At 39.3% G+C, this 23568-nt stretch overlaps 1 protein-coding gene across 2 annotated transcripts in view; it reads right to left on the minus strand.

Annotated features, from left to right (window-relative positions):
- Positions 1-3559: 3559 nt before the first annotated feature.
- RPH3A (rabphilin 3A) overlaps positions 3560-23568 on the minus strand; it is a 179590-nt gene continuing 159581 nt past the window's right edge. For both annotated transcript variants that reach the window (XM_074297249.1, XM_074297241.1), the window contains 5 exons: positions 22505-22561; positions 19780-19934; positions 10932-11013; positions 9860-9956; positions 3560-7141 (listed from right to left, as the gene is read on the minus strand). In XM_074297249.1, coding sequence (XP_074153350.1) covers positions 7011-7141; positions 9860-9956; positions 10932-11013; positions 19780-19934; positions 22505-22561 — 522 coding nt within the window. In that variant the 3' untranslated portion in view covers positions 3560-7010. The remainder of the gene's footprint in view (positions 7142-9859; positions 9957-10931; positions 11014-19779; positions 19935-22504; positions 22562-23568) is intronic.

Genomic DNA, 23568 nt, shown 5'->3' on the forward strand with positions numbered 1-23568 from the left:
AAACTATTTGGTACTGGCTAAGAAATAGAAATGTAAATCAGTGGAATGGAGTGGATATACAATACACATTAGAAAATTATTATAGTAACCTTGTGTTTAATAAATGTAAAGATTTAAGTTTTAGAGATAAGCATTCCCCATTTGGTTAAAAAAAAAAAAAAAACTGGGGAAAATGGATAGCAGCCTGGAAAAAAACCAGGTGTGGTCAAATGTCTCATACCATTTACCAAGGTAAGATCACAATGGATATGTGACCAAGACAAAAAGGAAGATATCATAAATAAATTAGAAGATCATGGGAACATATTATCTGTTAAATTTAGGGGGAAAAGAACCTATTGATTAATCAAGAGCTAGAAAAAATTATGAAATGGAAAATATAAAATTTTGACTACATTAAATTTCAAAAAGTTTATGTACACATGAAACTAATGTAGCCAAGATTAGAAAGAAAGAAGAAAATTTGGGGGAAATTTTTTATAAACATTTTGGAGAATAATCTAAAATCATGCCCCATAACACTATTTGATCTGTTTCTAAAGGTGATCAGGGGGAATGGCTGAATAAGTTGTAGTATGTGATTATGATAAAATACTATAGTGTTATGAGAAATGGTCAGCAGACTGCTTTTAGATTAATACAAAAAGACTTACATGAGGTAATGAATAATAAAATGTGAAGAACCAAAAAAACACTGTATATAGTGTTTGAAGAGTAGCTGTGAATAAGCTATTTTGAATAATATAAATATGCAAATAAGCTACAAAGGAGCTATGAAAGAAAATGCTATCTACCTCCAGAAGAAACATATATGACAAATATTGACCTTCTCTACTATGGGATTGGGAGGGAATGAGGGAAATAGCTCAGAGCTCAAAATGCAACCAAAAATAAATAAATGATTCATTTTCTACCTAGAGCTGTAAAAAGTATATGATTTATTTCTCTTCTAGGTTGTTTATGGTATTGTCTTCAATATTAAAGTCAAATATCTCCTTTGGGTTTATTATTCAATGTGGCATAAAATGCTGCTCTAAGCCTTATTTCTGCCAGATTATTTTCCAATTGCTCAAATGGTTTTTGTCAAACAGGGAGTTCTTTCACAAATGTGCTTTCTAATATATAGAGCAACATTGAGTTCCATTGTTTATTATTCATCTTTCTCTAATCCATTCAATTGTCCTCTTTCTCTCTCTCTCTCTTTTTAACCAATACTATATAGTTTTGATGACTTCTGCTTTATAAAGTAGTTTGAAATCTGTAAGGGCTATAACCTTTCCTCTCTATTTCATTATTTCCCTTGATGTTCTAAATCTTTTATTTCTCCATATGAATTTTGTTATTATTTTTATTAAATTATGTGAAGTATCCTTTTGATAGTTCAATTGGTATGAAATTTAAAATGTAAATTAACTTTGGTAGTAATTACTATTTAATTTTTTTTTTGCATGATTCATCCATGAGCAGTTAATCTTCCAACTTTTAAAGTTGTTTTGTATTTCTTCAAAGAGCATTTTATATACAAATCTATGCATGGGGTTGTCCTATACTTGATTTACATTGTACATGAGTGCCTTCCTACTTCACCTTTTGGGGAAACCAAGACCAAAACTTTAAGGAATTTTCCACTAGGCTTTAAGGTGGAGATCAATAAGCACCTAATCAAGATTGTTGCTATTGATCATCCTTTGTTCTCAAAAAGGACCAATAACATTTGGAGGATGATGTCTTGACTTGCAAATGAGTTGGATTTAAATGAGGCAGAGAGGTTCAAAGGCATCATTTTACTGGACTCTTTGGGGTCCAGAGGCAAGATGTTATGTCAGAATGATGGGCAACAGCCCAGACTTGAGTGCAGAAAAGCGTTCCTTTCTTTGAAATGATCAGGTCCTCCCAGAACTTACCTGTAGTTTATCTGCTTGGATCCAGAACTAAACGGAACCCTTTAGTGGAGCAGGAGGGAGAGAGGGTATAGTGGCCCAGAACTCTCTCTCCTACTTCCCTATGGTCTCACATTAGTCCCTAAGAAATCTCTAAGTGGAATGGCTCACCAGGGTTATATTTCTCAATGGCAAGACAGGGGTAGAGTCAAACTCTGCATACCTGTTTATTAAATTTTGTCTTGGGGTGACAGTGGGAGAGGTAATTTTTCATTGTATCTGGAACCTACCTGGAGAAAATGGTAGGCAAATCCTGATATGTAGGTGCTAAAGATACAAAAATAGAAAAGGAAAATTGTCCCAAAGATTAAGCTTAGAATTGATCTCAAGTGTGGAAACTAAAGCAAATTATGTTGTGATAATAGAGCTTACAAACAGTGTTTGGCTGTTGTCATTCATTCTCAAAGAAGATCAAAATGACATTATTATGTTGAGGTCAAGGAACGTGTAATGATCATACCAATGTGAGTTCCAAAGGCTCTACCACGGTTGGGCACAGAGGGTCCATATGGACCTTGGAGTGGTTGTGTAGCTCATGTTTCCTTCAAACTACCACACTTCTGCTTTGCCCATCGTTTTGCTGGGCCATGCTGGGGGGTCCTTTGCCAGCATCTCCCATGTTTCATTATTGATTTCAATGTTCTTCAGAGAGATTGTGAGAAATAATGAGAAATCTTCCTAAAACTCATTTTTCATGGATTCTTAAGACTCAAAAAAGGCCTTCAAGGATATCTTGTTCATATCTTCCCTGGCTTATTCAAACATATCATATTTAAGTTCACTTTCATGCTATTTTTATCTTGTTGTCCCTAACAGCATTGGTTAGCAAACCCTCTGTTATTGTGACCCTGGATATCTTAGAATCAGCCGGAGTCAGGATAAGCAAAAGTCTTTATTCCTGGTCTTTTGGGGTCTAACAATCTCCACACCTCTTTCCTCTCTCTCCACCACCAAGAGAATGACTCTTCTCCTACTACACCCACTGATCTCACTTCCCTCTCTTTGTCCACACCCACCACAGCCAGCACAGAATAGTTAAGTAGGGTCATCCTCCAAACATGTTAATAGAGAATTGTCCAATTGGTGATTAGCCTCAAGTGCTAGATAACCTTGCATCTAGGTTAAATACATCTCCTCGGGTTCTAGCCCTTTATAGAAGGTGCATCAAAGATGTATGTCAGAGCTGGGAGGGGCTTTAGAATAGGGACTGTCAGAACTGGGAGGGGGCTTAGAATAATGAGATGTCGGAGCTGGAAGGGGCTTTAGAACAGGGAATGTCAGAGATGGGAGGGGCTTTAAAATAGGGAATGTCAGAACTGGGAGGGGTCTGGGAACAGGGATGTCAGAAGTGGGAGGGGCTTTAGAACAGGGAATGTCAGAGCTGGGAGGGATCTTAGAATAGGGAGTGTCAGAATTGAAAGGCTTCTTAGAACAGAAAATGTTAGAGTTGGGAGGGTTCTGAGAACAGGTATGTAAGAACTGGAAGGGGCCTTAGAATAGGGATGTCAGATCTGGGAGGGATCTTAGAACAGAAAATGTCAGAGCTGGAAGGGGGCTTAGAGAACATCTGACTCAACTCCCTCCTTTTCCCCAGTGAGCGACAGAAAAACCAAACACTGTTTCCCGGAGAATCCTACTTTATTTTAGATACATTATCACAAATAGAGGATATGGCCAAGTCTGCATGCAATGGAAGACGCTAGGACTCTACGCCAGGGGAGTACATCTGCTGGAAAGAGCTTGTCAGCCAGCAGGTGTGCTGGGAGATCACCACATGCTAACTAGAAGGCCAATGCCAGCTCAGATGGGAGTGTATGCACTGCTGCCACCCCTAGGTAAGACATGCTTTCTTCTAGAGGAGAACCAGGGAGCAGGACCCGCAGGTCATGGTGCTGTATAGGAGGAGCGTGCCTGGAAGAAGTGCAACAGTGATAGCCATCTACCAGCCAGCTTGCTGAATTGCAGCCTACCCCATACATACACAGAGGAATGGCGATGGCTGCCAGTGGGTCTCTGGCGAGAAATGAGTTTTCCTGAAAGATGTTGATCATAGGGAGTGAAGGTGATGGTTTTAAAAAGCATGATCTAGGTTAATCTTTCTAGAGTCTCCAGGTGGGAGGAGAGGTGGGAAGGAGCATAATGGGATGACCACAGGATTGGAAGACGTGCCCCTTGTTAGGAGAAACCTACCCTACCATCTCCCCTTCCCTGAACCCAGCCATTAGATCATATCCTCTCTCAAACGCCAGGGCTGTGTTTCTGCCATCAATACTCTAACGTGGGAAGAGGCAAAAATTACAATGCCAGTAATGCTAACAACAAAAGAAGGCATTTGTGCATCCTCTGACACCAAAGCCTTCCCTCTTTGAGGGTTGTGTGTGTTCCTTCCAGCAGCCTTAGTAAACAACATGACAGAATAGGCAAGGTCATTCATCTGTCTCCTGGTCACAGAAATTTTTTTTTTTGCCTTCCGTCAGGTGTTCTCTCCAGAAAAAATGTACATTTTGATCACTGAAACTTTACAAAATATCTTGGGGTTTACAGCTAGGGCCACACCTTAAACCCATATTACTCTGATTTTCACTGATTGGCCAACAGCAGGTCCCAAGGCAAGCTCTACTTGATCATAGTTTGGGCCCTGATTGGCTCAGAGTGTGTGTAAATAACATATTTCTGCTTTGTTTGGGCCCTGATTGGCTCAGAGTGTGTGTAAATAACATATTTCTGCTTTGTTTGGGCCCTGATTGGCTCAGAGTGTGTGCAAATAACATATTTCTGCTTTGGCCAGAAATTCTGAGGGTCCTCCTATTCCAGACTGATTTTTTTTTTTAATCTGGTTTTTAAAAAAGGCCATTCTTTGTCTCTTTTCTTACTAGCCTTAATCACTAACTGGGTAATTGCCTCAGTCAAACTGAGACTTAAAAAAGCCAAGGTCTCCCATCCCGTCCAGGGTCATCTCCAGCCATCCTGATCTAGAACTGGCCATGACACCCAGATGGTTTCCAATGAGAAAGTGAAGCTGGTAGCTTGGCAGAACCCTCCCTCCTTCCCTCCAATCCAATTCAGTTGCACATCATGACATCACTTCCTTGATGTCCCAGTAATCTTCAAGAATGGCAGACAAACAACATCAAAAGAGACTTGGAAATGGGGAGGTCACTCACTGATTGACTGTGTGGAGGAAGGGACAGTGGGGAGTGTGCCCAATGGACTGGTAGCCTGAGAGTCCTCCAGGCCCTAGGTCCTGTCCCAGTCTCTCTCCCACTTCCCAGCAGTGAGCATAGATTCAGAGAAAGCTGACTTCTGCTCAAGTTTCAACTGCTCCTTTTGACTTAATAGAAAGGGGGAGCAGAGATTTGAGGATCCAGAAGAGACCCTGCCCTGAAACTAGGAAGAAAATGTTGTTTGCTTGACATGTACAACAGGACTCCATATAGGATCACCAGCATTTCCCAGAATTTCTTAGAGAGAATTCCTGTTTGGGGTCCTGTTTGTGTTGATCTGGCAGAGACAGAGGTATAGGATAAAGTGAGACTCACGATACCTTTTAAGGAGAGCATCTCTGACTTTATTCCCCCTGGAGAGGGAGAAGGGAGAGGTGGGATGAACAAGGAGACACAGGGAGAGGTAAAGACAGAGATATGGGGTAAAGTGAGACTCACGATACCTTTTAAGGAGAGCATCTCTGACTTTATCCCCCTGGAGAGGAAGAAGGGAAGAGGTGGAGTGAGGGAGGAGACACAGAGAGAAGCAAAGACAGAGGAGGCATCTTGAGGAAAATTACAAAGGTCTGAGAGCCTCTTTTTTTGAAAGTCTGCCTCCAAAAGAGGGAAACAGGACTTTTACCGTGTATGTGAGTTTCAATAAGATCAAGATAATTTACATCTAAAGTTTTTAAACACCTAAATCAGCTAGACTCTGTGTGTATGTATGTGTGCGTATATGTGTGCGTGTGATTGTTCTACCTAAATTCTCACCTTCACCTCAATTTTTTGCATGTTGCTTGGTGAATGGATACACCAAGATTTATCACATTCTAAACACTATAACATAAAGTTCGGTGTGTGACTATGTACATCACAAGAAGACATCACCTGGGCATAGTTCTCTACAGTGGAGATCCTTCCCCCCTACTTATCCACTATGACTTGCATATAAATACATTTGTCGTAATGGAACTGACATAACTCTTGCTGACCTCTGTCAGCATCCCTTCCCCTCCCAGATTTTTCCCTTATTCCAACATCCAAATTAAATTCCTAAATTCTGACCCAGGGAGGCTAGAAATTTAAGGAGCACTGAGTCCTAGTCGGTGGATGTGGAGCCCATGGAGGGCACGCTAGCCCAAGTTGTTATCTTTGAGATTATGGGGGGGGCAAGAGTAAAGAGGACTTTGTAAAGGAAGGACAAGAGGGGGAAAATAGGGGAAGAGAGAAAGAGAAAAAATGATAAAAAAAAAAGAGAAAGGGAGTGAGTGAAAGAGAAAGTGAAAAGAAAAAGAAGAAGGAGGAAAAGATAGGGAAAGATATGGAAAGACAGAGCAAGAGGGAAAGGGGAGAAAGAAAGAAAATGAGTTAAAGGAAGAGAAAAAGAGAGGTAAGCAGAAAAGTGGGAGAGAGAAGATAGAGGGAAATATAAAGCAAGAGGAAGAGAAGAAAGAACAAGGAAAGGAAAAAGAAAAAAAGACAAAATAAGAAAGATGAAGATAGATTGAAAGAGAAACAATAGCAAAGAAAAAGAGGAAAAAGAAAAATGGGAGAGTGAGGATTGAGAGAGGAAGGGAAAAAAAGAGACAGGTAAAGAGTGGATATGTATCCCCTTATATTTGAGAAGAGAGAAGGAGACCTCAAAGGTAGGGTCAGGTAAGGAAAAAGAAGGCTAAGGCAGCTTTCTGGAGTCAGTGCGCATAGCAGAGGGAGCCAGAAGAGACTGTATCAGCCAGACAGATAGATGGACCTAGATGCAAGTCTGGAGTAAGGAGTTTGGGGATCCAGTGGGGATAGAACTGGGGGGACAAAGGGAGAAGCTAAGGAATAGGCAAGGTGGGAGGATGGGGCCCATGGGCCCCATTTAGTCGCTCGAGACATGGTTTTCATTCTGTAGGTTGTGCCAGCGTTCGATCTTCTTGTCCTTGTTCTTTAGACACTCGTACCAGTGTTTCAAGCGCTCCCCTTTGGCGGTGATACCAAGCTGGCAGCCACCTGGAGCAGGGAAACACGAGAAGGTCAGGGAGAGAGGAATCTCTTAGCAGCAAGGAGAGAACTCTCATTCAGGACCAAAGACTTCTTCCTTTGCAAAGAGGTACTAGTTGATGAGATCCTCATCTCAGCAAGTCACAGCCCCTACTTTCCTTAGATCCTTAGATCTTACTCTCTTGATCCATAATTGTTCCTGATTTCTTATTTCCCTGGTTTATTGGTTCCAATTCCCTATCAGGTATTCAAGGCCTTTTATTGACATTCTATACCAAATGTCCAACCATATGTCTCCAATGGCATTTAATAATAATAATAATAATAATAATAATAATAATAATAATACATATTTCTAGAGTACTCTTCATGCCTCCTACATTGTGAAGAAGAGAATATATAGATGTCTAAAAGAGGAAACTGAGCTTCAGAGAGATCAAATTGTCCATGGATAATCACCTAAGCATTGGGGTTGGTGTTTGAACCTAATCTCTAATGGTGAGGGTGAGGGTTTGGGCAGAAAAAGATCTCACACCTACATATCCATACATACACAGATACACCTACACGTGTATAAATCTATAAATATATACAAGTACACACACACACACACACACATATATAGACACACATGTATCTGTAGATATATGAGATATAGGGAAAATTAGAGGCAATCTCAGAGAGAAGGAACAAGGACTGAGAAAGGTCTCTTGTAGATGTTAAGATTTGGGCTGAGTCTTGGAGGAAAGCTATAGGACCTAAGTGGCTACCCAGCAAATGGCAGAACTGAGATTTGAATCCACTCCCCAGGCTCCCAAATTCATTGATCTTTCATTGTACCCTGTGTCCTCTCCTGAGTGTGTCAAGAGAGCTCTAAAATGGAGGGAGGATACAGTCCGTGCCCTCAAGGATGTTGCATCCCAACAGGCAACCCTTCCTCTCCAGCCAGATCTCTCTCTTCACTGTAATTTAATTTGCCACTTTTTCATTCTTGTCTCTTCGCTAGAATTGTGGTGAAGCAAGTGCCTTGGTCAGCTCTTACCACCACAGAAATGTGATGTGAAATATGATATTATGAAAAAAAATATGATATTATGATTTATTGCTCTGTTTCCCTTACTGAAATATATATTTTTCCTCATTCCCCCACATTACTTTGGCAATCCTAATCCTATCCATTCTTCAAAAGGGAATAAGGGAAGGGAATAAACATTTATTAAGCACCTACTAAGCACTCTGCTAAGTGCTTTACATGTTATTCGATTTGATTCTCCACACAACCCTTGAAGGTAGGTGCTATTATTATCCTCATATTACAGATTAGGAAACTGAGGTAGATGTAGAGTAAGTGATTTGCAGAAAGTCACACAGCTAATATGCATCTAATGTCACTTAGCTCCCTGAGATTATATATGACAGGACAAGTATTTATTTGTGTCGGTTAAAGGGTGTTCCCTTTGAATCAATAAATTACAAGGTCTGATTAAAAAATATATTTGCTAAGAATTTCACAAGTTTTATTCCTAAATAAGGAATCATATCAAAGTTCTCAGTAGGGCCTTGGACTAGGCCCTTAAAGCTCTGTCTGCTTCAGTTTCCTTTTCAGAAAAATGAAGAAGTGGGAATAGATATTCTCGAATGATCTTCCAACCCTAAATCTATGATTTTAGAGTAATAGTAGTGATAAGTTCAGTGATTAGAGCACTCAGAAAGGCTGGAGTTTAAATTTTGCCTCAAATACTTGCTAGTTGTTTGACCTTGAGCAAGTCACATAAACTGTATCTGTGTCAGTTTTCTCAACTATAAAATGGGGATCATAACAGCCCCTTATTGCCAGTGTTATTATAAAGGACAAATGAGGTATTTGTAAAATTCTTTTCAAATATTAAAGTTCTATAGATGCTGTTTGCAAAGATATATACATACATAGATACACATATATATGTGTGCATATATAGAATACACACAAACATATATGTGCATATTTACACACACATATATATATGTGTGTGTGTGTGTGTGTGTGTGTGTGTGTGTGTGTGTGTATTCAAATGATCTTGGAATCCTTGTCACAAACAATCCTTGCTACAAATACTGTAGTAGATTATCACTGTGACATTTTTACAAATGAGGTAACTGGGACTCACAAAGGACAAATGTTCAGTCTACATTCATATAACTAGTGCATGTCAGAGTCTGGATTTAAATTCGGGGCTTCCTGGCTCTAGAGCCAACCTTCTAAAGCCTTTTTAGATTGAAGTTCACATGTCCAACAGAACTTTTCTGAAATCTTCTTTAAAAAGTAACTGAGAGGAGAAAAGTAGGTCAACCAGGATCTGGTGGGATTTAATGCTAAGGAACTGGTGAGGACTGGAAGCAGAAGTCAGGGAAGGTGAGATAGGGCATGTCATCAATCTAATTAAAGTCTGCCTTGGAACAAACCAATCATTGTGAGCTAGACTGTTGGGGAGGTCAGTGGCCATGGTGGCAAGGGGTTCTGGGATCTAGGATAATCTGGATCTTCTTGCCAATCTAAATTTTTTGTTGGCGTTAATTGTCGAATGCAACATTTTAAGCATTGTAATAAATCAGATTCCCCAAATGAGAAGTCCTTGGACCTAGTTCCTTCCCTTTGACCCTTTTTCAAGCTGAATGAGAAAGAATAAAATTGCCTATGTAATCTCCAGGTGTCCCCCTCTCAGTTCAAATGGCAATTTTTATACTCACCAATATAATCATTGGACTTGCCAATGTCATAATCCCAGACAGAGATGTCCAGTGACTTCTTAGCCAAATCACTATGTTTTATATCATAGAAAAACTCCTGAAAAGGAATTAAGAGAAAACAACAATATCATTCAGACTGGAGGCACATCCCTTCTGTCTTTAAGAAAGAAAAGACTAAAATAGAGGTACCTGTGAGCCCGAATCATCAGAAACAGGAAACTGAAAAGGGCTTCTCACCTGCTATTTCTATCCCAATTCAAATCTTCTTTCAACAAATAGCTCTTCTTTTCTCTTTTTTGAGAGACAATTGAGGTTAAGTGACCTGCCCAGGGTCAGGTAGGAAGTGTTAAGTGTCTGATGCTGGATTTGAACTCAGGTCCTCTTGACTTGAAGTCCAGTGCTCTATCCACTGTACCATTCAGTTACTCCTTTATTATATCTCTCGATGTCTATTTTTAACTTATCATCTTCATCCATCTCTGTCTATATCATTTCTAAATCTATCATCTCTAGCTCTCTATATTTATCCCTGTTATCTCTTTCTCCATCCACCCTTCTGTTTCTGTCTCTTTCTGTCTCTGTGTTTTTTGTCTGTCTTTCCGTCTCTGTCTCTTTGTCTCTCTGTTTTTCTCTCTGTTTCTGTTTTTCTCTGTTTCTGTCTTCCTGTCTCTGTCTCTTTCTGTCACTCTCTGTTTTTCTCTCTGTGTCTCTGCCTCTGTCTCTGTATTTCTTTTTCTCTATGTCTCTCTGTCTGTCATTGTATCTCTGTCTATCTCTGTCTTTTTGGGCACCCACACTAACGAAATGTGCTGTGCACTTTGTAGTTGCTGCCACTGAGAATGAATTGAACCAGAAATTAGACAGAAGACCCTCACTCAACCCACATGACATTGGCCAAGTCCCTTTACCACTGTAGACCACATTTCTCATCTGTAACAGGAGAGATTAATTTCCTTCCAGCTCAGATAGCAAACTCTGAGCTGGCCCATATGGCAGATCTGCCTCATTTAACTCACTTTGTTTAACCTTTTCTCCATGCTTTCACCTAACAGCATCTCCGGAGGGCACTTACCTCATTAAACTCGGGGTTCAAGGTCTTTTTTTTGATCTGCGTCTTGTGCTTGGCTTTCTTCCCCATGTCTGGTTTCAGCCAGCTGTGGGGCAACAGTAAGTACATGAGCATAGGGGTGTGATTGTTTTTGGGTTTTTTTTGGTTTTTGGTTTGGGGCTGGCTCTGGTTTTATCAGTGGAGGAAATTCTCAGTGAGAAACTTTGCTCATCAGGGCAGGCTCGCATCTCCCCTGCTGGTAATCCACCACACGCTAACCATAATGCCAGTGCCCGCACTGCGTGTACCATTGTCATCCTAAAGCAGGTTTTCTTCTAGAGGAGTACCAGGGAATAGAAGCATGGCAGTTATATGAGGATGGGGAGCATGTCAAGAAGAAGGACAGTAGGGACAGAAATCTACCTTCCAGCTTGCTGAGTTGCAATCTGACCAATATATACATAGAAAAATGGAGAGGTCTGCCAATGGAGAGTCTCTGGTAAGAATGAGGAAAGACTCCAAGAACAGGGAGTAAACACTAGGAAATTAAGTGACTTGCCCACATCTTCCAACCAATATGTGTTAGAGATGACATTTGAAGTCAAAGCTTCCCAGATAAAATGCTGGTTTCTAGTCAGATTATTTCTGGAAGCTAGGAACAAGGGATGTGGTGAATGGAGGTCAGATTTAAAAATCAGAATGTCACAAGTGGAAAGGACTTCAGAGACTATTGTCAGTCAACTAGCATTTGTTAAGTATCTGCTATGTGTCAAGCACTGGAAATACAAAAAAAGGCAAAAGTCAGTCCCTGCCCTCAAATAGCTTCTACTCTAATGAAGGAAACAATATGAAAACACTATGGACAAAGAAAGAAGATATGTGTAAGATAAGTGGGAGATAATCAACAAAGAAAAGGAACTAATATTAAGGAGGATCTGGGGGAAGTGTTTTTAATTAAAGTTTTTTTTTTTAATTTTGAAAACATATACATGGACAATTTTTCAACATTGTCCAATTTTCCCTCTCCTTCCCCCACCCTCTGCCCTAGATGGCAAGTAATCCAATATATGTAAAACATGGTAGAAATATATGTTAAATATAATACATGCATATATATATTTATATAATTATCTTGCTGCACTAGAAGAAATAACTCAAAAAGGAAAAAAATGAGAATGAAAACAAAATGCAAGCAAACAACAATAAAAAGAGTGAAAATGCTATGTTGTGAACCACACTCAGTCCTCTCTCTGGGTGTAGATGGCTCTCTTTATCATAAGATCATTGGAACTGGCCTGAATCATCTCATAGTTGAAAAGAGGAATGTCCATCAGAATTGATCATCATATAATCTTGTTATTGCTGTACGTAAAGATCTCCTGGCTCTTCTCATTTCACTCAGCATCAGTTCCTGTCAGTCTCTCCAATCTTTCTGAAATCATCCTGCTGGTCATTTCTTATAGAACAATACTATTCCATAACATTCATATACCTTTATTCAGCCATTCTCTAACATATGGGCAGTCATTCAGTGGGAAAGTATTTTTTGCAGAAGATAGACTTTAGCTGGCATTTGGAGGAAGCCAGTGAAACCAATATAATTCACAACAGAAAAATGAATCTCCTTTATAGTATCCTCAACAAGTGGTCTACCAACCACGCCCAAGGGACTATAAAACTGTGCATACCCTTTGACCCAAAAGTGCCATTACTAGATCTGTATCCCAAGGAAATCATAAAGGAGGGAAAAGGAGGAAAAAGTACAAAAATGTTTGTAGCAGCTTTTTTTGTGGTAGCAAAGAATTAGAAAAGAAATAGATGGTTATCAGTTGGGGAATGCTAAACAAGCTATGGTACATGAAGATAATGAAATATAATTTTTCTATAAAAATTATGAACAAGCTGATTTTAGAAAGGCTTGGAAAGATCTGCATGAACTGATGCTGAGTGAAAAAAGCAGAACTAGGAATATACTGTACACAATAACAGCAAGAATGTATGATGATCAACTATGAAAGGCTTGGTTCTTTTCAGTAATTCAGTGATCCAAAGCAATCCCAATAGGCTTTGGACAGAAAGATAAAAGGAGATTGAATGTAAATAAACATATGCATATGTTCTCTTCTTTTTTTGTCTTCTGTTTTTTAATCTCTTATTTTTTTTCTTTTGCTCTGATTTTTATCTCCCAACATAATTCATAAAACTATATGTAATCAAAATAAATATTTTTATAAAAAGTGGTCTACCAGCCTTAGCTTGGGGACCTATAGGGAGCCTATCATTACCTAAATCTTTGAGATACCTCTAATCATAGAAAAGTTTGTCCCTTTGAGGTTAAGCAAGATGAAGGTAAGCCCTCTTTCATAGGACAGCCTTCTAAGCACTTGAAGATGGTTTCTATGGCTTCTGAGCCTTTTCCTCTCCAGACTAAAGTTCCTCTAAGTGGTCCTTACATGCAATGTATTGAGGCCATTGACCCCGGTTGGCATTCTTCAACATATTAAAATTCTTCCTAAAGAACACAGTCCTATAGATATGATCAATGTCTTAAACTAGTGTTGTCAAACTCAAAAAGAAATTATACATGGTGTCCCTGTAGTGAGCATATTGACTTAGAAAACCAGTTACGTGGACCACTGCCACAGCCTAATTCATACCTGCATCTGATACCATTCCATCTTTTATATGGTCTCCAAATGGATATTTTTATGGCCTAGATATGACCACATCACTTCCCTATTCAGTAAATGTTTTGGGTTCCAGCTTGTTTTTTGGATAAAATGTTATTTCCCCAGTTTGGCCTTCAAAACCCTTCAGAGTTAAGCCCTGGCCTGTCTTTCCAGGGTAATTACACAGCAATCTCCCTCACATATTCTATGTTCCAAACAAATTGCACTATTTGTTTTTTCTTTATATTCCAGAAATTGCTAGTCTGTCTGTCTCTCTCTTTTTCTTTCCTTCTTTCTTTCTTTCTTTTTTTCTTCTTTTCTTCCTTCCTTCCTTCTTTCTCCTTTCCTCCTCTTTCCTCCTTCCTCCCTCTTCTTTCCTCCTTCCTCCCTCTCTTTCTTTCTTTCTTTCTTTCTTTCTTTCTTTCTTTCTTTCTTTCTTTCTTTCTTTCTTTCTTTCTTTCTTTCTTTCTTTCTTTCTTTCTTTCTTTCTTTCTTTCTTTCTTTCTTTCTTTCTTTCTTTCTTTCTTTCTTTATTTTCTTTCTTTCTTTTCTTTCTTTCTTCTCCTTCCCTCCCTCCCTCCTTCTCTCTCTTCCTTCCTTCCTTCCTTCCTTTCTTCCCATTCCTTTTTGTCATGGACCTCTTCAGAAATTTGATTAAGCCTGAGGACTCCTCAGAAAAATGTTTTTAAGTATAGAAAATAAGGAAATAAAGTACATAGAATTACCACGAGAACCAAATATGAGAGAGACAGATAGACAGACAGACAAACAGAGAGAAAGGGAGGGAGAGAATGTGAATTTTTTGTCCCATTTACATTCACATGTCCCCTGGAATCTATTCAGGGGCCCAAAAACCTCTGCTATATCCCATCTTTCATTCTGATCACAGGCTGTCCTTTATGATTAGAACACTGTTCTCAGCCTCTCTATGCCCTAGCTGCTCAGTTTATTCTATGACTTCCTTCTAGTAGTCTCTCCTCATTCTCCCCAATTCTAAGCATTTTCCCAACCATAACTGGGAATTGATTAAGCATATTTTTATGTTTAATGTTTATGTTTAAAATGTTTCTTTGGTAGAATATAACCTTTTGTATTTGTATTCCTGGGATCTATCATGCAGTTTCCAGCCAAAAGGATCACTGAATGATTGACTGATTGTCTGGCCCAAAAGGTTTGTTGAATGAGTAATTGATTACTGCCTGTGTAACTGTGAATGAGTGTTTAAATGCTCAGGCCTTCATTTTCATCATCTATAAAATGGGGATATTTATGCTTGTAGTACCTTTCCCTCTAGGGATTAATATAAGTTTAAAAAGATACAAGTTTCTTTCAAACTTGAAAGAACATCTAAGAGAGACCATTTGTTTCTTGCCTCTACTTCCTGGTTTTCCTGGCTTCCTTCAGGTCTCAGATAAAATTTTACCTTCTATAGGAAACCTTCCTTGATCTTCCACCTTCCCTTCCTTCTGGGATTACCTCCCAATTATCCTGTAAATATCTTACACACACATATTTGTTTACATGTTGTCTTCTCCATTAGAATGTGAACTCTTTTTTTTTTTTTTTTTTTTTTTTTTTTTTTTTTTTTTTGCATCCTCAGCACTTAGCACAGTAATAAATAGTTATTGACAGACTGGCTGAACTCAGGCCTTCTGATTGCAGAGTCAATATTGTATGACTCCCTCATCACTTAAAAAGCATTCTTCTGAGGAGTCCTCAGGCTCAACCAAATTTCTGAAGGGGCCCATAACAAAAAGGAAAGAAAGGAAGGAAGGAAGAAAAAGAAAGAAAAACAGACAGACAGAAAAAAGACAAAAAGACAGAAAGAAAGAGAAAAAAGGAAGGAAGGAAGGAAGGAAGGAAGGAAGGAAGGAAGGAAGGAAGGAAGGAAGGAAGGAAGGAAGGAAGGAAGGAAGGAAAGAAAGAAAGAAAGAAAGAAAGAAAGAAAGAAAGAAAGAAAGAAAGAAAGAAAGAAAGAAAGAAAGAAAGAAAGAAAGAAAGAAAGAAAGAAAGAAAGAAAGAAAGAAAGAAAGAAAGAAAGAAAGAAAGAAAGAAAGAGAGAGAGAGAGAGGGAGGGAGGGAGGGAAGGAGGGAGGAAGGATGGAAGGAAGGAAGAAAAAGGAAGGAAGGAAGAGAAAGACAGGAAGGAAGAAAGAAAGGAAGAGAAAGAGAGAAAGAGAAAGGAAGGAAGAAAGGAAGGAAGGAAGGAAGGAAGGAAGGAAGGAAGGAAGGAAGGAAGGAAGGAAGGAAGGAAGGAAGGAAGGAAGGAAGGAAGGAAGGAAGGTAGGTGAGGAAACACTGGTCCAGTGTGTTGCATACGCTGTCAGATGTGATCATTTTAATCAATTGCTTTTATTTAATTGTTTTCCTTTAATAGCAGGGAAGGTTTGATTCTGATATAAATATAAAGTGTTCTCCAAATGATTAGAAGCAACTATATAAAGACAAATTCTGAAAAATCACAGAGGACCCTCTCTTTCCTTAACCACATCTTAAATATTCCTGGAAGCTGATTAATATTGCAGGCACAGCTTTTATTTCAGAGGTGGTCATGTAAACACAAACCTTTCCAGAGCAATTGGGGAAGAGAAAGATTATTAAAATCAAGTTGTCTGTAGCTGGCATTTAGTGAAACACAATTCAGCACCCAAATGAGGTCATTTCTTTTATGGCAATTGGAAAAAAACAAGTCACTTTAATCTCAGTATCTAGCTCATCACTGAACTGGAGATGCTATATTAATTAATTCTCATTAAGGGCTAATAGCTGAGAAAACCACAAATGATGGTCTGTTTCTCAGAGGTGAAGCCTGGATATGATGATAACTCCCACTTATCTGTCATTTTAAGAGTTGGAAGGCATGATGGATGGCAAAGAAAGAGGGATTCAGTGGAAAGCTTTGATTTAAAGTCAGAGCATCATATGTTTAATGTATATTGGATTGCTTGCCATCTGGAGGAGAAGGTGGGGGAAAGGGAGGGAGAAAAAAATTGGAACACAAGATTTTGCAAGGCTGAATGTTGACAATTACCTATGCATGTTTTGGAAAATAAAAAGCTTTACAAAAAATAAAATCAGAGCATCTGCATTTGAGTCAGTGAAGAGAGCATAGAGAAATTTTGCGAGACCTATATTGTTATTTCTTTATAAGATATGAGAAGTTCTCCCAAAATAATGGATAGAACTAGGGGCAGATAACCAAAGATCAGCCACATCACTGATGGTCCCTTTAAAGAACAAGACACATCCTCTTATGAGTCAAATAAAATAGGAATAAAGCTCTGTTGAATCAAGAGAGTCAGTTATAAAAAAAAAAGAACCCAGCCCTTGAGAGGGCATCATTTCTGAACTCTGGGGGAAAAGTTGGAAAAGAAATTTCTCTCCTCTTTTCTTCAGGGGGAACAGCATGAGCATCCCTGAGAGGAAGGAAGGGATATCGGCACCTCCATCCTGGAGATGGGAGTTACTGACACCACATATGATTTGGAGCTGAAAAGGAACTCAAAGACATATCTAGTCCACCTCTTTCAACTTATCAATGAAACTGAAAAGAGAAATTGAGAAGAGTGGCTAGATGGAGCAGTGGGTAGAGTACTAAACTTGGAATAACTAAATTCTGAAGTCAAATCCACCATTAGACACTAGCTATGAGAACCTGGACAAGTCACTTAATCTCAGTTTCCTCATTAAAAGAAGGAGGGAAGATAGTAATAACATCCACCACTTAGAGTTGTTAAAAGGATCAAATGAGGTTTATTAAAGGGCTCTGTAAACCTTAAAATGCCATAGAAATGCTGACTACTTTGTTATTACTACTTTGTTACTCTAATTTGCCCAAGTTCAAACAGCTAATAAGTATCTGAAGAAATCCTGGAATTCAGATCTTCCTGACTCCTGATCAGTTACTCCATCTGTATTACACATTGGCCTGTGTAGTTCTGTATTAGTGGGCTCTATATGTTTGTCAACTGATAATATGTAACTTTGGAAGAGTATGTCGTGGGAATAGGTGGAAGGATATTTAGTATCTACTATTATCACAATGTCTTTTCAGGAAATACTGTTGCTTTGAGCTACTTCCCACCTGTGGGGACTCATGGGCTAAAAGATAGAGGATTTTGAACCCTCAAGAATATCCTGAATCTAGGTCACAGCCAAGCTTTAAGAACTGTGCCCTTTGAAAGGGACCTTATGTGCAAGAATGTTTGTGGCAGCCCTTTTTTTTGCTGGCCAGAAACTGGAATCTGAGTGGATCCTCATCAATTGGAGAATGGTTAAATAAATTGTGGTATATGAAAATTAAGGAATATTATTGTTCTGTAAGAGATGACCAGCAGGATGACTTCAGAAAGGCCTGGAGAGACTTACAGGAACTGATGCTGAGTGAAATGAGCAGAACCAGGAGATTATTATATACTTCAACAACAATACTATGTGATGATCAATTCAGATGGATGTGGCCCTCTTCAACAATGAGATGAACCAAATCAGTTCCAATAGATCAGTAATGAACTGAACCAGCTACACCCAGGGAAAGAACTCTGGGAGATGACTATGAACCACTACATAGAATTCCCAATACCACTATTTTTGTCTGCCTGCATTTTGGATTTCCTTCACAGGCTAATGGTACACTATTTAAAAGTCTGATTCTTTTTGTACAGCAAAACAACTGTTTGGACATGTATACATATACTGTATTTAATTTACACTTTAACATATTTAACATGTATTGGTCAGCCTGCCATCTGGGAGGGAGGGGAAAAGTTGGAACAAAAGGTTTTGCGATTGTCAATGCTGAAAAACTGCCCATGCATATATCTTGTAAATAAAAAGCTATAATAAAAAATAAAAAAATAAAAACTGTGCCCTGTGTGTACAAAGGAAGCAGTCCCTAGAGAGTATAAACCACTAAGTATATCCACCAAGTTAGTAACATAAAGGGCAGTTATAATCAAAAAGAACAGAGTTAGAGATTTTCAGAAATTCACAGGAAACAAAATCCAAGAAGAAAGACAGTGCTAAAATCCATAATTTTAAATGTTTATAAAGAAATGTTCAAATTTCATGTAAGGGAGCAAAGTTAATCCCAAAGTATTACTAAACTGTGGTAGAATGTAGCCCCTGTCTAGAATGTGGTTCTGGCTAGGTATCCCTTACCTATCCAAGATTTCTGGCTAAGTATCCCTTACCTATCCAAGATAGCATTTTATATTGAGAAAGTATGTTCAAATCTGCATTTGTTGTCAGACTTGGTTGTTGTGCTTCATTAATTTTGCTGAGCTATCTTTTTCTCTTCTTCTTTGTTATGGGGAAGAACCTCTGGTTGCAAGGGATGAGGAGACATTGGGAAAGAAGGTGATATAAAAATAAAATGCAAGTAAGAATTTTTCTTTTAAAGAAAGCATAATCATGTGAGAAAATCCAGGAATCAGAAGGGGGAAGTATGGAAGGGGCCAAATGGTAAAGATCAGTGGAGGAAAAATAAAAGTAATGTCTTCATCAGCATGTTCTACAGACCACCAGAACAAAAAGAGGAAATAGATGAAGAAGAGTTCAGGAAACAGATCACAAGTCTGGCACAGGATGCAGTAGTAATGGGAGATATCTATTATCCAGATGCCTGGAGTGCTTGTCAAAAGCTGTGCTCTAATAATAATTTCATCCTTCAAAAGGTGGAATCAGGATGTTGAAGGGTCTTGAGTCCATGGAGGTAATTGAAAAAAACTTAGCCCCAAAGGGCAAAGCCAAGAGCAATGGGTGAAAGTCAAAAAGAGGCCAATCTGGACTTTGTATTCAAGAAAAAAATTTCTACCAATGAGAGCTATCCAAAAGAATAGGCTGATCTGAGTGGTAGTGGATACTCCCTCATTGGAGAGCTTCCAGTCACGTCTGGTTAGCCACTTGTTGGGTTTGTTGTAGTAAGGATTCTCATGATAGACAGAGGAATTGTGTGGTTAATGAATTCCTTTCCTACTCTCAGATTTTATGGAATCAGCAGCATCAGGCCTGTTTTGACCCTTCACCTCAAATTAAGGAAGTAGAATCTGACCTATCTTGGAAATGGTGGGCAACTGGCAACCCAATCTAGCTGATCTTTTATCTTGCTCCCTGTCTAGATGCTGAGCTTCTGACCACTGTCTGTCTCTCATAGGATGTTTCTCCTTCTGTTTCCTTTTCCCAACCCCAGGCCAGTGACTCACAGTTTGACGAAGGGGTCAGAGTAGCCATTAGCATCCATTGCAGCCAGGTGGACACAGCGCACGATACCCACAATGAGGCCTCCTTGCTGGGTGCTGTACATAAGGGACACTAGGATCTTGCCACGTTCCTCAATGTCGCCTACACGTTCCACCTGCTAAAAAAAAGTTGAGGCAGAAAAGCCTGGGTAAGGGGCTGTGAAGTGATAGAATGGAGAGATAGCATGAATAAGGAGATCACAATGTAGAAAGAGACCTACTATGAGAACCACTAGCTTATCCCATTCAGCTGTGAGCTTCTTGAGGGGAGAAAATGTTTTTGTCTTGTTTTGTATCCCAAGTGGTAGCATGGGGCTTCCCATGTGGAAAGAACTTCATAAATGTTTGTTGATGGCTAAAACAAACTAGCCCAATAAGTCTAAATAGAATGTTTGTTAAGGGGAGAAATCAAGTGGCAGATTAGTTCAGTGATAAACCATCCCACACTGCCTCATCCTTGACCATAGATCCCAAGACCAGGCAGTTGTTGTGGAAATCAGATTAGTAATATGTGATATGTGTGTATGTGTGTGTGTGTGTGTGCACATGTGTATGAGGAGAAAGAACAATGGACTAGCATCAACTCAGGTTTAAGGCATGGTTTTACGTCTCCTACAGTACAGTTGGCCAGATCCCAATGTCACTCTGACCCCTAACCCTGGGCCCAAACTCAGTTATCAACTTGACTACAGATTGACCCGTCACCCCTGCTCCTGAATAAATCTGAACTGTGGCTCCAGATTCAACCTTAAGCCCAGCTAAGGCTGATACTTTTCCCAGAGTCATCTATTACTTCTGTCCAGACTGAGCTATGAGCTGAGCCATTGACCAACACCCTGACTAGCTCTACATTGATTGAGCCATAACCTTAAGCCCACACTAGACCTTAACCTAAGCCAGAGGCTAAGCCATGAACTCAGTCAACTAATATAAATTCATGCCCCGGGTCATAGGAACAACCTGGCAAAAAATAGTGTGGATGGTTCAGTGCCGAAACTTCTCCACTATTGGGAACTCTCTCCTCAGAAGGCAATGAAGCTGTGGAGAGCCAATAAATACCATTTTTGGAGATTGTAAGGGCAGCATGGAAGTGGTTGCTACATTATAGGAAAGAGTGAGGCAAGGAAACAGAGGAAAGCAATGGGAGCCGGTATAGTGAAAAGTATTGGATTTGGATAGAGGGGATCTGAACTGCCTCTGTGTCAAGCCTTGGAAAGACAAAGGAGAGGCAAAAACAGTACCTGCCTATTAGAAGCTCATGTCGTTTTGTATTTGTTTTTGTTTTTGTTTTTTAATTTAATTTATTTATTTGTTTGTTTGTTTTTAAGGAGCTCACTTTGAAATGAGGTAAGCCTGGGATTCTCAGCTTGTGCTTCCCTCTCCTGGATTCTCAGCTCTACATTTATTATCTGTAGATCTTTAGGCAAGTTTTGGTTTACTTTTTCTGGACCTCAGCTCCTTCATCTGTATAATGAGTAGAATGGGCCAGGTAGCTTTCCCTTAAAGCCCTTTTAATTCTAAAGCTATAATTCTGGGCAAGTTACTTTCCCTCTCTGATTTACTTACCTGTAAAATAAAAGGTTTGAAATGAATATACTATCAGTGGGTTACATTCAATAAACTATTTCCTTTTCTCCCTCCTTCCCTGTCTCTCTTCTTTCTTCCTTCATTCCTTTGTTCCTTCCTTCCCTCCTTTTTTCTTCTTTCCTTATCTCTTTCCCTTTTCTTTTTTCATTACTTCTTTTTTCTTCCTTTCTTCCTTCTTTCTCTCCATCCCTCTCTTCATTCCTATCTCTTTCTTCTCCTTTCCTTCCTTCCTTTTCTTTCTTTCTTTCCCTTCCTTCCTTCCTTCCTTCCTCCCTTCTTCCTTCCCTCCCTCCCTTCTTCCCTCCCTCTCTTCCTTCCTTCCTTCCCTCCCTCTCTCTTCCTTCCTTCCTTCCTTCCTTCCTTCCTTCCTTCCTTCCTTCCTTCCTTCCTTCCTTCCTTCCTTCCTTCCTTCCTTCCTTCCTTCCTTCCTTCCTTCTTTCCTGTGTTTCTAAATTTGGTTAGAAGGGATATCTTATAGGGTGACTGATGGGAGGAAAATATATTCAGTATTATAACATAAATATGATATAAATAATATAACATAAAAATAAAAGGCATCTATAAAATTAATATGGAATTTTTAAAAGGAAAGATGTTTAAAATGAGGGAATGGAACTAGAGAAAAGTTTCTTGACCCTTTTTGTGTTTCCCTATGCAGTCTGCTGAAGCTTAAAGGTTCCCTGTTCAGGATAATGGTTTTAAATGCACAAACCAAATACATAAGATTAGAAAGGAAGCAGTTATATTGAAATATAATGACCGAAAAAAACTTTTAAAATAAATTCATGGCCTCCCATGCCCACGTTTTCTGAACATATTCATATCAATAACTGAGTGATTCTAGATTAGCTGTAGATTAGTGTAGAGATATCTCTCAGTGGTACTATATGCTCCATCCCACCCCATCCTAGGCCACAAATCCTAAGACTGAGCAATTGTTGTAGGGATCAGACTGGTTATGTGTGCATGTGATGGGGGGAGGAGGAAGAACAGCAGGTTAGAGCTCTGTCCTAGCTTAATAGGGGGGGGCATAACAGTGAGTGGCAGACAGATAGCATGACAGGGTCGGCTTGGTATCACCAACCCCAGGGTATTAACTTACCTCCTCTTCATAGAGTGCCATGCCTCTTGCTGATCCTGTGGTCCCAGCTCGCTTCATCTTAGGAGAGAATAGAGGAGAAGGAAGGAAGAAAAGAAGGAAGGAAGGAAGGGAGGAAGGGAGGAGGAAGAAAGAAATAACTTAGTGTATGAAGTTTGTTTTGATAATTAAAGAGTAACAGAAATTTAGCATGAGTTCTAGCACATAGAGGATTGGATAAAATTCAGGAAGATCTGAATTTAAATCTCATTTCTGTAATTGAAAATCTTAGGCATCCATTAAGCACCTACTCTGTATCAAACCAGAGCTAGGTGCTAGAGATACAATGACAACACAGTTCCTTCCCTCAAGGAAGGTCTTCTCTTAGGGATGGAGGCTGGGAAAGGATACAGCATATATTCAAAACCTAGACAAGATGTACTTTTAAAGGGAGGGAAATCAGCAAATGAAAGCCTTAGCTGTGTAACCAAAGGCAAACTTCTTCAAATCTTGGAGTCTCAGTTTCTTCACCTCTAAAATGGGGATAATGACTACCTCCCAGGACTTATGTCTCAAATGAGATAATGTGTGTAAATTATTTGGCAAACCCTGAGGTGTGACAGAAAAGTCTGTTATTATTCATAAACCCAAAATCTGGATAGTGAAAGAGCCCTAAAATTGGAGTCAGAAGACCTAGATTCAATCAAATGGACACATATTTATTAAGCACTTGCATGTGCCAACCACTGTGCTGTATGCTGGGCTATATAAAGACAATCAATCAACAAATACTTACAGTGGCACAGTACATAGAGCCCCAGGCCTGGAATCAGGAAGACCTGAATTAAAATTTGTCCTCAGATACTTATTAGCCATGTGACCTTGGGCAAGTCATTTCACCCTGTCTGCCTCAGTTTCCTCATTTGTAAAATGACCTGGAGAAGGAAATGGCAAACCACTCCTATTTCACTGCCAAGGTAACAGAGCATTGGACAGGATTGAATAACCAAAAATATGGTCTAGACATGGGGGATATTAGGACAAAGAAGGAAACAAGTTCTATTTACAGGAAGGAGCTGAAATTAAAG

The sequence above is a fragment of the Sminthopsis crassicaudata genome, chromosome 1 (genome assembly GCF_048593235.1).
Source record: "Sminthopsis crassicaudata isolate SCR6 chromosome 1, ASM4859323v1, whole genome shotgun sequence".
In the NCBI taxonomy this organism is placed as follows: domain Eukaryota; kingdom Metazoa; phylum Chordata; class Mammalia; order Dasyuromorphia; family Dasyuridae; genus Sminthopsis; species Sminthopsis crassicaudata.